The following is a 14172-nucleotide window of genomic DNA, read 5'->3' on the forward strand; positions in this document are numbered from 1 at the left end:
AAAATTGTGAAAATAATCTTATGTATCAGAATGAATTTTTAAAATAATAGAATAAACCTCAATCAGTTAAAATACTTGACCAGTACTTGGGTTCAATGGACATCAGCTGCCACAGAGGATCATATTAGAATAAGCACAGATCTAGGAACCAAAATATTTAGATTCATATTTTTTGTGAGTCTCACTTTCCTTTCTCTTATAAAATGAGAAAATATCTGTCTTCTCTATTTCACAAAACATTTTTGTTAGGATGACATGGCTGTAAAACACACCATACAAGTGCAAATAGCTGATAGTTATGTTTAGCTGCAGCAGTAAAAGATATCACAGACCAGACCCACGTTTTCTGCCTTTCCTGCATGACTGGGCAGCTGAATAATCACTTTGACCTAGAACAGGATGAAAAAAGCAGAGCCAAACATCATGTAATTAACAGCTGCATTGAATCTGAGCCCCACCTGAATGCACAAAGGATGCCCACTTCAGCTGTGACACCCTCAGCTTTCACATTGGTCCTCTAGAAGGAGGCCTGTTCACCTGAAGGAAAGACCAATATTTTGTTTTTGTTTTCTTTTGCACAGAGGTGCTTTGCTCTTATTTTCTCTTAAATCCTGGTGCATTGCTTCATCTGCCCAGAGAAGGAAAATTTCTCTTCTCTTAAGCCCTAGGTAGGCTAAACTAGTATTTTAAAACATTAACTTCTAATTTTAATTCCATAGAACAACAGTCTCCTCAAAACTGTTACATTAAGATTTTAGAAAATCCCATTTCTGCTCTTGAAAGACAATGTCAATAGAATGAGAAGATAAGACACATACTGGGAGAAAATATTTGCAAAAGACACATCTAATAAATTAGTTACACAAAACATGCAAAGAAGTCAAAATTAAACGTTAAGAAAACAAACAACCTGATTAAAAAATGGGCCAAATACCTTAATAGATACTTCACCAAAGAAAACATACACATGGCAAATAAATATACGAAAACATGCTTCACATATACCTCATCAGGAAAGTGCAAATTAAAGCAAGATACTACTAATATCTATGAGTGGCCCAAATCCAGGGAAGACTGACAATACCAAATGCTAGTTAGGATGTGGAACAATGGGAACTCTTAATCATTCATATCTGGTGACTATTCAAAATGGCACAGCTGTTTCATAAGATGTTTTGTCAATTTCTTATAAAACTAAACATACTCTTGCCATATGATCTAAGGAGTATATATTTTGTATTTACCAAAGGAGCTGAAAATTTCTGGCCACACAAAAACCTACACATGGATGTTTATAGCAGCTTTATTTCATCATTGTTAAAACTTAGAAACAACCAAGATGAATTCATCTTCAGACGATGAATGGATAAACTCTGGTACATGCTGACAATGGAATATTATTGAGTACAAAAAGAAATGAGTTATCAAGACATAAAAAACATGGAGGAACCTTCAATCCATATTACTAAGTGAAAGAAGCCAACCTGAAAGGCTACATACTATATGATTTCAACTACATGACATTCTGGAAAAGGTAAAACTATGGAGCCAATAAGAAGATCAGTGGTTGGCAGGGGTAGGGATGGGGAGACATGAACAGGTGCAGCACAGAAGATTTTTAGTGCACTCAAATTACTCTGTATGATATTATATTGATGGGTTTATGCCATTATACATTTATCCAAAGCCATAGAATAAGGAGTTAATCCTAAATTAAACTATAAACTTTGGTTGATTATGATGTGTCAATGTAGGTTCATCAATTGTAACAAATGTATCACTCTGTTGAGGGAATGTTGATAGCAGAGAAAGCTAAGCATGTGAAGGTGCAGAGAATATATGGGAAGTCTCTGTCCATTCCTCTCAATTTTGCTATGAACCTAAAACTGCATTAAAAAAAAAAAAAGGGCTTCCCTGGTGGCGCAGTGGTTGAGAGTCCGCCTGCCAATGCAGGGAACACGGGTTCGTGCCCCGGTCCGGGAGGATCCCACATGCCGCGGAGCGGCTGGGCCCGTGAGCCATGGCCGCTGGGCCTGCGCGTCCGAAGCCTGTGCTCCGCAACAGGAGAGGCCACAACAGTGAGAGGCCCGCGTAACACCAAAAAAAAAAAAAAAAGAAAGAAAAAAAAGCCTTTAAAAAGATCCTGTTGAAAAAGTATCCAAAATAGAAAATACTTTGATGACATGGCTCATGTTAAAGTAAATGCTTACAAACATTGTACACAGAAGGGCTCCCAACTCTGTTTAATAGGCACTTAGGCCAAGCAATCAGTAAGTGAATGTGAGCTTTTCCAGACACAGTCTCCCAATATGGCTATAAAATCTTAACTAGTGCTCATTCTTTCTACATACCTGTTTATGATTAGGATTAAGTTATATTTTAGTAGTGCTCATTGAGGAGTCTCTAAGGCTTCTTTATTACCATCTATAAAATTCAGGATGTTACTCTTTACTGTACTGTTTTACTTAGTAGATGTGTATTAACTCATTTCCCATATGGAATACTAGCAGATAGTAAAAAAAAAAAAAGGAAACAAAAGAAAAAGAATGCATTAAGTACATATTTAAGACGTTACTTTAGTAAAAATGAACATTTCCTTTTGTAATGATTGCAAATAATATAATTTTCATGATACAGTTGAACTCATGTATATTTATAAATTAGCTTCTACTTGATACAAATATTATTTGGGCCGAGGTGAGATTTAGAAGTTATCTGAGGTATGGCTTCTGATCAAAATACCTCTGGAGTTGAAGTTGATGTTATTTTAAAATAAGTTCCTATTGTTTCTGACAAGCAAATATCATTCTCTCCAGGGATTCTTCCCTTTCTTCTTCTGTACATGGAACCTGTTCTCAAGAACTACACAATATTTTTGGAGACTTTTCAGTGTCTCCATCACAACTACTTCAGTATATCAATCCATTTATTCTTTTATTTTAAAACTAATTTTAAATGAGCCTTTATCATTTGACAGCCATTTTATTGTCCTTGGGTGACTAAGAACATGCAAATCTAGACCTAGTCTCGTTATTTTGAAAATGAAAATTAACCAGAATGATAACAAATGAACCCACTCATGTATTCTTTATAACACTCATTTAAAAGTAACTTTCCAGCACAGTATTTCCCTTTGAAAATGCTTATTTTCAAAGGGAAATACTGTGCTGAAAAAATATCTAAATGGAAACCACTTGAGTTGATTTTTCAGATACGAAACATGAAAATTTCAGGTGGAATAGAAAAGACTGGAGTAGTTTAATTATTGATTTGTGATAAAGGACATTATAAAAGAGCATAAACCACAATGAGCTATCAGCCCACACCCACTAGAATGGTTATGGCCAGTATGTTATAATAAATACTGGTAATAATATAGAGTAATTAGAACCCCCATATTGTATTGTTGTGAATGTAAAATTTAGCCACTTTGGAAAACAATCTGGCCGTTCATCAAAATTTTAAATACAGTTTCTTTATGACCCCACAATCCCACTCCTAGGTATATATCCCAAAGAAATGAAAACTCAACTACACAGAAACATTCATATTAATGCTCTTAACAGCATTCTTCAAATTAGGCAAAAAGTGGAAGCAACACAAACATTTATCAAGTGATGAATGGATAAATAAAATGTGGTATATCCATATAATGGAAATTTTTTTATCAATAAGAAGGAAACACTGATACATGCTACAATGTAAATGAACTTTGAAAATATCATGCTAAGTGAAATAAGCCAGTCACAAAGGACCATGTGTTATTGATTATTTTATATGAAATACCAATAAAAGGCAAATCTATCGCTATAGACTGAATGTTTATGTCTCCCCAGAATTCAGAGTGGACCACTTATGAGTGAGATTAGTACCCTTATAAAAGAGACTCCGGAGAGATTCCTTGCCCTTGCTACCATGTGAGTACACCACTAGGAGACAGCCATCTATGAACCAGGAATTGGGTTCTCACTAGACACCAAATCTGTTGGCCCTTTGATCTTGGATTTCCAGACTCCAGAACTGTGAGAAAAAAATCTTTGCTGTTTAAAGCACTCAGTTTATGCTATTTTGTTATAGCAGCCTAAACAGACTAAGACATCTATAGAAATAAAAACTAGATTAGTCGGTTCTTGGGTTGAGACATAGGGAAGGGGGAGTAGAGGGTGATGACTAAGGGGTACAGGATTTCTTTTTGAAGTAATGAACATATTCTAAAATCAATTGTGGTGATTGATGCACAGTTCTGAATTTACTAAAACTCATTAAACTATACACCTTAAAAATGTGAATGGTATGGTATGTAAACTATTTCTAAATGAAGTTTTAATATTTTAAAATTTTCTTAGACCTTCGGAGGGCAAAAGAAAGAGAGAACATAAATTCATTTTACATAGCTTTATTTTCTAACATGAAGTTTTCCTAAATTTTAACATTTATAGTTCACTCATGTGTGTGTTGGAATCTTTTAAAATGTATATGGAAGCTGGGCATACTATACTAAATTTTAGTATAGTATATATAATACTAAACGTGGGGCAATTTGTACCTTTCATTTATTTCTCAACATTTAAAGAAAAACTTCATTTTCTTGACAGTAGTCCATTTTCCTAAAGCTTTATTCTAATTTCATTTGAAGACAGTTAGGTACATCTTTTTGAACTCAGAGATAATTGTTGATATTTATGCTTAAAAAAGAAAACTTAGGTATTTAGCACAATGCAATGCTCTGGATGAGGATGGAACAATGGACTTCCTCAGTTGTATACCATGTACGTCTCTTGAAAAGAACTTAGACCTGCCTGTTGAAATTCCAAGAGCTATTCTTTTGCTATAAAATTTCTAAGTGTTAATTGAAGCTTGAGGAAGGGAGTTATATTGATAAAATTATTCAAGTAAAATGTTAGATTTTTGTTTCTTCTCCTTATTTTCCTAAACTGCTCCACCGTATATGAAGCATTCTTCTTCTACTTAAGTAAGGCATAAGCACATGACAAAGCAAATCTCACAATTAAGAAGAGAACCAAATATTTTGACTCAGTGATGCAGACTAAGTGTTCTGTGATGCCAATTTTCCACCACTTTGTGGGGATTAAAGTAAAGAAAAAGGTATAATCTTTATTCACTGTATCTGACAGTGAGTAATTTTATCGATTACATTCTGTGCACTCTGTTAGATAATGGCATAAAAAATAGAAATCATGAAAGCCCTGCTCCAGAGAAAGTCTCAGCATAAATCTTCGTGTATAAGTGACATCTTTCCTATGGTACATAATGTAAAGAAATTTACCATTTTCTGAGGCAGCAACTGTGATGTTGTACCATGGAGTTTCTTCTCTATCAAGAACCTTGGTAGTCTTAATCGTTCCAGTGTTGGCATCAATGTTGAAAAACCTGTCATCTTCAGCATTGTAGTCAATGAAGTATCTAGAGAAAAATAAAAAAAATTGGATACTCTTTTACTTGATACTATAATGAAGAAAAGAAAACTGAACCAAGGGAGGTATTAAATCTAATATACTCAAATATTGAAATGTGTATTTTTGCTTCCCATATTTGGCCCTTAAGATTTGCCCACCCGTTTTATATTTGCACAGAAATGATATCAATTATTTTTCTGTCAGTCCTTAATTAAGGTTTAATTCAATTACTAATTCAAAAAGTTAAAAAACAAAACACTAAACTCCATGAATAGAATAGTAGGTAGTAGATAGCAAAAACATAGTAATTAATAAGGGAAGGATTAAAAAAACTGCCTCTGTGAAGACCATAGTACATTGGGGAAAAAATTAAACCTTTAATGAAACTTCTCATTGCTATATGTACAATGTTTTTAGGATAACAGATGTCAAAGGTTAATTTATCTTAGAATTTCATCATAGCTGAGGCTTGAAGATAAATACAAAATGGAAAACAAAACATTTTAGATAATTACCATTGTGTCTCCATCACCTAGCACCTTGTTTAGTCAAAGAATGAGAAAATAAACAGGAAGTAGTTTGCATCCTCAGCCACAAATCTTCTTCCCTCACTAGTTCATGTAATTTTGTAGGGCTCTCTTCTATCAGGTTTGGCCTCCAGCTTACTTTGGCAATAGAATGAGTTGCAAGTGATGGTGTTCTGTTCCACATTTGGGTCTAGATTTCATGAGACTTTAAATGTTTCCTCTTATGCTCTGCCACTACCATAAGAAGCACATTCCAGGGCTAGTCCACTGGTTCCCAGAAGAAAGATGAACCCCCAGGGCAGAATTGCCAGCTTCCCATCCTAGAGTAGAGCTACCTAGTAAATGAGCAAATGTAGGAATGAATCCCCTGGAGATGAGCAAACTTGGCAAAGAGAAGCCAGCCTAGTTCAGCTGATCCTCAGCTAACCCAAAGACACATACACCATGGTCATACATGACTTTTTCCTATACCCTGAGTTTTGGGGTTTTACATTATTCAGCAATAGTTAATTAACATAAATGTGAATAAATAATATAGTCAACAATCATCATATGTTCTAGAAATGTTCCAAACTATTCCTAAAACAATTTAATGAGGTGTTTTTTTTCTCCTCAAACCTCTAATACTTCTTCCCTCATCATTAATCTTAGCTTAAGTGACATTTCATCTACACCTGAAGAAAAAAAGATGAACTATTACATGAAAAGTGCAAGGGGCAGAATGTTTGAATATAGGGAACTAAAGTGCAAAGATCTAAATTAAAGAAAAAGCTTGACTTGGTTTAAAAACAGATAGGTGTTTCAGTGCACCTGGCAGAATGAATGAAGTGGATGGCTAGGGCATAGGATGAGCAAATCCTATAGCACATGGTAAAGAGTTTTAATTTTTTTTTAATAAAATCGATGGGAAAACATATTTAACAAAGGAAATAACGGATCTATTTAGATTCTGGAAAAATAACAGTGGCTGCATTCAATCTTGGATTGTAGAATGTTAAAAACAATTCTGAAAAGAAATGATGTCATCATGGACAAAAGTGGAAAAATTAGAAGAAAAAGAAGTGTATAAAATAGTGCTATATATTGACTATAACCTATAAAGCTTTTCGTTGTGGTGGCATTGGTAAAAAGAAGAAATTACAAACGACTCAATTTTTGTGTTGTATCTATATACTTGATCTAGCATGTAATTAATAAGCCCATTCATGGAGCTGGATAAAAAGTTAGGGGAAAGATTCCCTTTGGGAGAAATCAATGATTTTGACATGTTATATCTTAGATGTCAATTAAATAAACATATGGAATAAAAAAAAATTAGAAATGGGTGTGGAGTTCAAGTGTACTTTCTGAACAGGAAATATAAATTTGAGATAGATCAGACTAAATGTAAAGTAATGGGAACAATCTCATCTGAAAGAGAGTTGTAAGAGAAAAGGAAGGGAAAGATTGAGCAGTACAGCATCCAAACTTTTGAGTCTAAAGCAGTCCAGCATCTGAATAGGAGAAGGTACCAGCAAAAGGAGAGGAACAGCCCAAGGGAGAAGGAAAACTGGGAGGGAGAGGAGGCACAGAAGTAAAGAAAAGAGTGTTCTAAGTGGACAGCTGAGGTAAATTTTATTAAGTTGAGTGAGGTTAGTAAAGGCTGAATTGTATTTGACAGGATGGACATCATTGGCTAATTTGAAAAGAGTAGTTTCAATAAAATATGAAAGGATGGAAGTTTTACTGTAGTGGATTCAAAGGTATATTGAATGTGAATATAGGAAGCCCATGAGCCCTGAGATTTTATCGGATAACAGTACCTGAAGTAAAGATGAGAAAAATGGTGGCTTATGTCATCAGAGAAGTGGGTTCAACAAATTATTTTTTTTTCTGATATGGGAAATATTAGTCACTGTCTTTGCTGAAGAAAATAATAATTTTGAAAGAGGGAGGAAAAAAAAGGGGACTTCCCTGGCATTCCAGTGTTTAAGATTCCACACTTCCAACGTGGGGGTAGGGGTTCGATCCCTGGGGGGATGGGGGAACTGAGATCCCACATGCCATGTGGTGCAGCCACAAAAAAGAAGGGGGGGATATCTAAAAAGAGAAAATTCATGAGAATGTGAACAGACTGTGTTCCAGAGCACAAATATAAGGATTTCCACTGAAAGTAACAGAGACACTTCTTCCATTTTAACATGAGGAAAATCTCAGAAGATAGTTGATTGTGGTGATGGAAATATTACAAACTTCATCATACTTTCTAGAACAGAGTATAAGCATAACTGAACTACAACCTGTGCCTTGCATAGGCATACGGTGTTAACAGGGTACCTAGAACATATCGCTCAGGTATAAACCTCATAACAACCTGTGGACACACATGCAAAAACATAGCAGAAGATATTAATATCACCACAGAGATCCAAGTTATAGAGCATCCCAAGAAATCTAGGAGCTCATTTAGTGAAAATAACACCTGACAGAAACAGAACACATCACCTGAAACTGTGTGATCAAAACAAGGAATTGGCTATATTGTGTACCATTTGTTCTAATAATAAATATATGTTAATTAAAGAAAATTCAACATGCAAAATCAATTTAAATGACAAAAGATAGGGGTACGAAGCAAATCTGATTCAAAGAGACACACGATCCAGAAACTAAAGAATAGTGGTAAAGACGTATGCCATTGGGCTTTCCTAAAGCATTAGACCATGGTGCACAGAAACTGACTGACTTTCTTTTTTTTAATTTATTTTATTTTTTTTAACATCTTTATTGGAGTATAATTGCTTTACAATGGTGTGTTAATTTCTTCTTTATAACAAGGGGAATTAGTTATACATATACATATGTTCCCATATCTCTTCCCTCTTGTGTCTCCTTCCCTCTCACACTCCATATCCCACCCTCTATGTGGTCACAAAGCACAGAGCTGATCTCCCTGTGTTATGCGTCTGCTTCCCACTAGCTATCTATTTTATGTTTGGTAGTGTATTTATGTCCATGACACTCTCTCACTCTGTCACAGCTTACCCTTCCCCCTCTCCATATCCTCAAGTCCATTCTCTAGTAGGTCTGTGTCTTTATTCCCGTCTTGCCCCTATGTTCTTCATGATATTTTTTTTCTTAAATTCCATATACAGGTGTTAGCATACGGTATTTGTTTTTCTCTCTCTGACTTACTTCACTCTGTATGACAGCCTCTACGTCCATCTACCTCACTACAAATAGCTCAGTTTCATTTCTTTTTATGGCTGAGTAGTATTCCATTGTATATATGTGCCAAATCTTCTTTATCCATTCATCCGGTGATGGACACTTAGGTTGCTTCCATCTCCTGGCTATTGTAAATGGAGCTGAAATGAACATTTTGGTACATGATTCTTTTTGAATTATGGTTTTCTCAGGGTATATGCCCAGTAATGGGATTCCTGGGTCATATGGTAGTTCTATTTGTAGTTGTTTAAGGAACCTCCCTACTGTTCTCCATAGTGGCTGTACAAATTCACATTCCCACCAGCAGTGCAAAAGTGTTCCCTTTTCTCCACACTCTGTCCAGCATTTATTGTTTCTAGATTTTTTTTTGATGATGGCCATTCTGACTGGTGTGAGATGATATCTCATTGTAGTTTTGATTTGCATATCTCTAATGATTAATGATGTTGAGCATTCTTTCAAGTGTTTGTTGGCAATCTGTATATCTTCTTTGGAGAAATGTTTATTTAGGTCTTCTGCCCATTTTTGGATTGGGTTGTTTGGTTTTTTTTTTTTGTTATTGAGCTGCATGAGCTGCTTGTAAATTTTGGAGATTAATCCTTTGTCAGTTGCTTCATTTGCAAATATTTTCTCCCATTCTGAGGGTTGTCTTTTGGTCTTGTTTATGGTTTCCTTTGCTGTGCAAAAGCTTTGAAGTTCCATTAGATCCCATTTGTTTATTTTTCTTTCTACTTCCATTTCTCTAGGAGGTGGGTCCAAAAGGATCTTGCTGTGATTTATGTCATAGAGTGTTCTGCCTATGTTTTCCTGCAAGAGTTTGGTAGTTTCTGGCCTTACATTTAGGTCTTTAATCCATTTTGAGCTTATTTTTGTGTATGGTGTTAGGGAGTGTTCTAATCTCATACTTTTACATGTCCCTGTCCAGTTTTCCCAGCACCACTTATTGAAGAGGCTGTCTTTTCTCCACTGTATATTCTTGTCTCCTTTACCAAAGATAAGGTGACCATATGTGTGTGGGTTTATCTCTGTGTTTTCTATCCTGTTCCATTGATCTATATTTCTGTTTTTGTGCCAGTATGATGCTGTCTTGATTAGTGTAGCTTTGTAGTATAGTCTGAAGTCAGGAAGCCTGATTCCTCCAGCTCCATTTTTCGTTCTCAAGATTGCTTTGGCTATTCGGGGTCTTTTGTGTTTCCATACAAATTGTGAAATTTTTTTGTTCTAGCTCTGTGAAAAATGCCAGTGGTAATTTGATAAGAATTGCATTGTATCTGTCGATTGCTTTGGGTAGTAGAGTCATTTTCACAATGTTGATTCTTCCAATCAAAGAACAAGGTATAGGACTTCCCTTGTGACACAATGGTTGAGAGTCTGCCTGCTGATGCAGGGGACACGGGTTCATGCCCCGGTCCAGGAAGATCCCACATGCCATGGAGCGGCTGGGCCCATGAGCCATGGCTGCTGAGCCTGCACATCCAGAGCCTGTGCTATGCAACCGGAGAGGCCACAATAGTGAGAGGCCCACATAACGCCCCCCCCACAAAGAAAAAAGAACATGGTATATCTCTCCATATATTTGTACCATATTTAATTTCTTTCATCAGTGTCTTATAATTTTCTGCATACAGGTCTTTTGTCTCCTTAGGTAGGTTTATTCCTAGATATTTTATTATTTATGTTGTAATGGTAAATGGGAGTGTTTTCTCTTTTTTTTTTCCTTTTTTTCTTTTATTTTTTTAATTTTTTGCAGTACACGGGCCTCTCACTCTTGTGGTCTCTCCCATTGTGGAGCACAGGTTCTAGACGTGCAGGCTCAGCAACCATGGCTCATGTGCCTAGCCACTGTGTGGCACGTGGGATCTTCCCAGACTGGGGCATGAACCCATGTCCCCTGCATTGGCAGGCAGACTCTCAACCATTGCACCACCATGGAAGCCCAATGGGAGTGTTTTCTTAATTTCATTTTCAGATTTTTCATCATTATTGTATAGGAATGCCAGAGATTTCTGTGCATTAATTTTGTATCCTGCTACTTTACCAAATTCATTGATTAGCTCTACTAGTCTTCTCGTAGCATCTTTAGGATTCTCTATGTATACTATCATATAGAATTAGAAATGAATAAGAAGTAACAATTGACACTGCAGAAATAGAAAGGATCATGAGAGATTACTACAATCAACTCTATGCCAATAAATGGACGACCTGGAAGAAATGGACAAATTCTTAGAAATGCACAACCTGCTGAGACTGAACCAGGAAGAAATAGAAAATATGAACAGACCAATCACAAGCACTGAAATTGAAACAGTTATTAAAAATCTTCCAATAAACAGAAGCCCAGGACCAGATGGCTTCACAGGCGAATTCTATCAAACATTTAGCGAAGAGCTAACACCTATCTCTCTCAAACTCTTCCAAAATTTAGTAGAGGGAGGAATACTCCCAAACTCATTCTACGAGGCCACCATCACCTTGATACCAAAACCAGACAGAGATGTCACAAAGAAAGAAAACTACAGGCCAATATCACTAATGAGCATAGATGCAAAAATCCTCAACAAATTACCAGCAAACAGAATCCAACAGCACATTAAAAGGATCATACACCATGGTCAAGTGGAGTTTATTCCAGAAATGCAAGGATTCTTCAATATATGCAAATCAATCAATGTGATAAACCATATTAACAAGTTGAAGGAGAAAAAACATATGATCATCTCAATAGATGCAGAGAAAGCTTTCGACAAAATTCAACACCCATTTATGATAAAAACCCTGTAGAAAGTAGGCATAGAGGGAACTTTCCTCAACATAATAAAGGCCATATATGACAAAGTCACAGCCAATATTGTCCTCAATGGTGAAAAGCTGAAAGCATTTCCACTAAGATCAGGAAGAAGACAAGGTTGTCCACTCTCACCACTCTTATTCAATATAGTTTTGGAAGTTTTAGCCACAGCAATCAGAGAAGAAGAAATAAAAGGAATCCCAATCGGAAAAGAAAAAGTAAAGTTGTCACTGTTTGCAGATGACATGATACTATATATAGAGAATCCTAAAGATGATTTACTTTTTTTGACTTGAGTTTATATCACCAAAAAAAAAAACGGTCTCATAATATCCTTCCACAGGGGCCTGACGCTGATGAAAGCTGAATTGATAACAAGATGTGAGAAATCTTGTCACACGAAAGGAATAACATCCTTTAAAATGTAATCAGTTGGCAATCTTGTTATTGTATCATCTAAAGTAACCTGTCTTCAAGATACTTTCCATTTTGCGGTAGTTTAAGTATAATGGTTCCTGTATTCTAAAGTTGGACCTGAAATTAAAAAATATTATTCAACTTCAATGTTTCCTGCAGCAACTCTCAGCAAAGCTCAGATTACATTGCTATCAATGCAACCCTGTGTAGTATAGAAGAACATGCCTCATTTTAGTAATCTGATCACTTCATAGCTGTCAATCTGGAAGAAAATGAGTTTTCTTTGTTTATAAGCTAAATTAAGATTTTGAAAATGTACAGCCTCTTCACCAGAACAATCCCCTCTCTCTTAGGCACTTCACACTGAGCTTTCTAACATTAAGTCCTAGTACTTGTGGTTAAATACTTTTAGAATACATATATTTTTTATTTGAATTTGAAAAATATATAACCTATGTTTAAATGGTAGGTATAATGTGAGGCACGTGTCCTCAGACTCAAGTTATTTACTTCTTAGTTTTCTATGTGACCTAACTCTCTTGGGAAATCTGCAACATAAGGGCTAGATATTAGGGCAATGCTTTAAGCCAAAATGTCTTATTCATGGAATTGCAATTGAATTTCGACTCAAGTAGAACTAAATAGTTGTGCTTAAGTACCCTTGGAGTTCTGCCTAGCCATAGTTATAAAAACACAGAAAAAGGGAAAAGAGAAATGTGAAAGAAACTATTCAAAACTATTTGGGGTGGGGTGGTGGGCAGTTATATCTACAATGACTCAATGTTAATTATGTAAAATTAAGAAGTTATATGGGTCCATAAAACTGTTTATCAAAAAAAAAGATAAAATATTCTCAGTAGGTAACTTTTCAAAATATTTTTGTAATAAAATACATTGATTTCCTTCACAAACTTTCAAAAAGTAAACACAACATATTACTACTTCATGAATATATATATATATATATATATATATATATATATATATATATATATATATATATATATATATATATATAAAGGTCTTTTGAAAATGTTAATTTGACATTTTTAGATATATCCAGCAAGTATAAAATAATGTAACCATTTGCCTAGGTGGTATAGGTTCTGAATCGGGATTGATCATGAAGCCTAATGAATTAGTTTTGAGAATTTTTTTTTAATATCTTAGTTCATAGCTATAAGAAATGAACCTACGTAAATTGAGGCTATAGTGTATATAACTGGATAAGATGTTTAAAGATATTCTTTACATTCTACTTTCCCCCTTACATAAGACTATATAGAGATGATATTTGAGAATGGGAGGAAACACTTATACACATTTATAAGTCATTTAAAAAAGCAAACTGATATGAGATAATAAAGGCTAACATTTATGGATCCCTTATAGTGTACTATATTGTGCTTTAAGTGTGTTCTAAACATTATTTTATTACATACCCAGAACAACTGGATGAGATAGGTACTATTAATAGACACTTTTTTATAGAGGAGAAAACAGATACACAGGGTGATGGAGAATTTTATTCAACATAAAAGAGCTAGTTAGTGCAAGAGATTAAAAATCAATACAGTCAATTAAGAAATATTGGGAATTCCCTAGTGGTCCAGTGGTTAGGATACCACGCTTCCACTGCAGGAGTTGCAGGTTTGATCCCTGGTCAGGGAACTAAGATCCCACATGCTGCAGGGCATGGCCAAAAATAAATAAATAGATAAATAAATAAATAAATGCAAGCACATTAAAAAAACAAAACAAACACTTGTTCCTAAAACAAGTTTAAAAAATTAAGAAATATTTATAAGATTTT

The 14172-nt window shown here is 35.1% G+C and overlaps 1 protein-coding gene across 2 annotated transcripts in view; it reads right to left on the reverse strand.

Annotated features, from left to right (window-relative positions):
* CDH18 (cadherin 18) overlaps nt 1-14172 on the reverse strand; it is a 333943-nt gene that overhangs the window by 64770 nt on the left and 255001 nt on the right. For both annotated transcript variants that reach the window (XM_060091599.1, XM_060091600.1), the window contains one exon: nt 5288-5424. In XM_060091599.1, the coding sequence (XP_059947582.1) occupies nt 5288-5424 (137 nt within the window). The remainder of the gene's footprint in view (nt 1-5287; nt 5425-14172) is intronic.

The sequence above is a fragment of the Mesoplodon densirostris genome, chromosome 3 (genome assembly GCF_025265405.1).
Source record: "Mesoplodon densirostris isolate mMesDen1 chromosome 3, mMesDen1 primary haplotype, whole genome shotgun sequence".
NCBI classification, from domain to species: domain Eukaryota; kingdom Metazoa; phylum Chordata; class Mammalia; order Artiodactyla; family Ziphiidae; genus Mesoplodon; species Mesoplodon densirostris.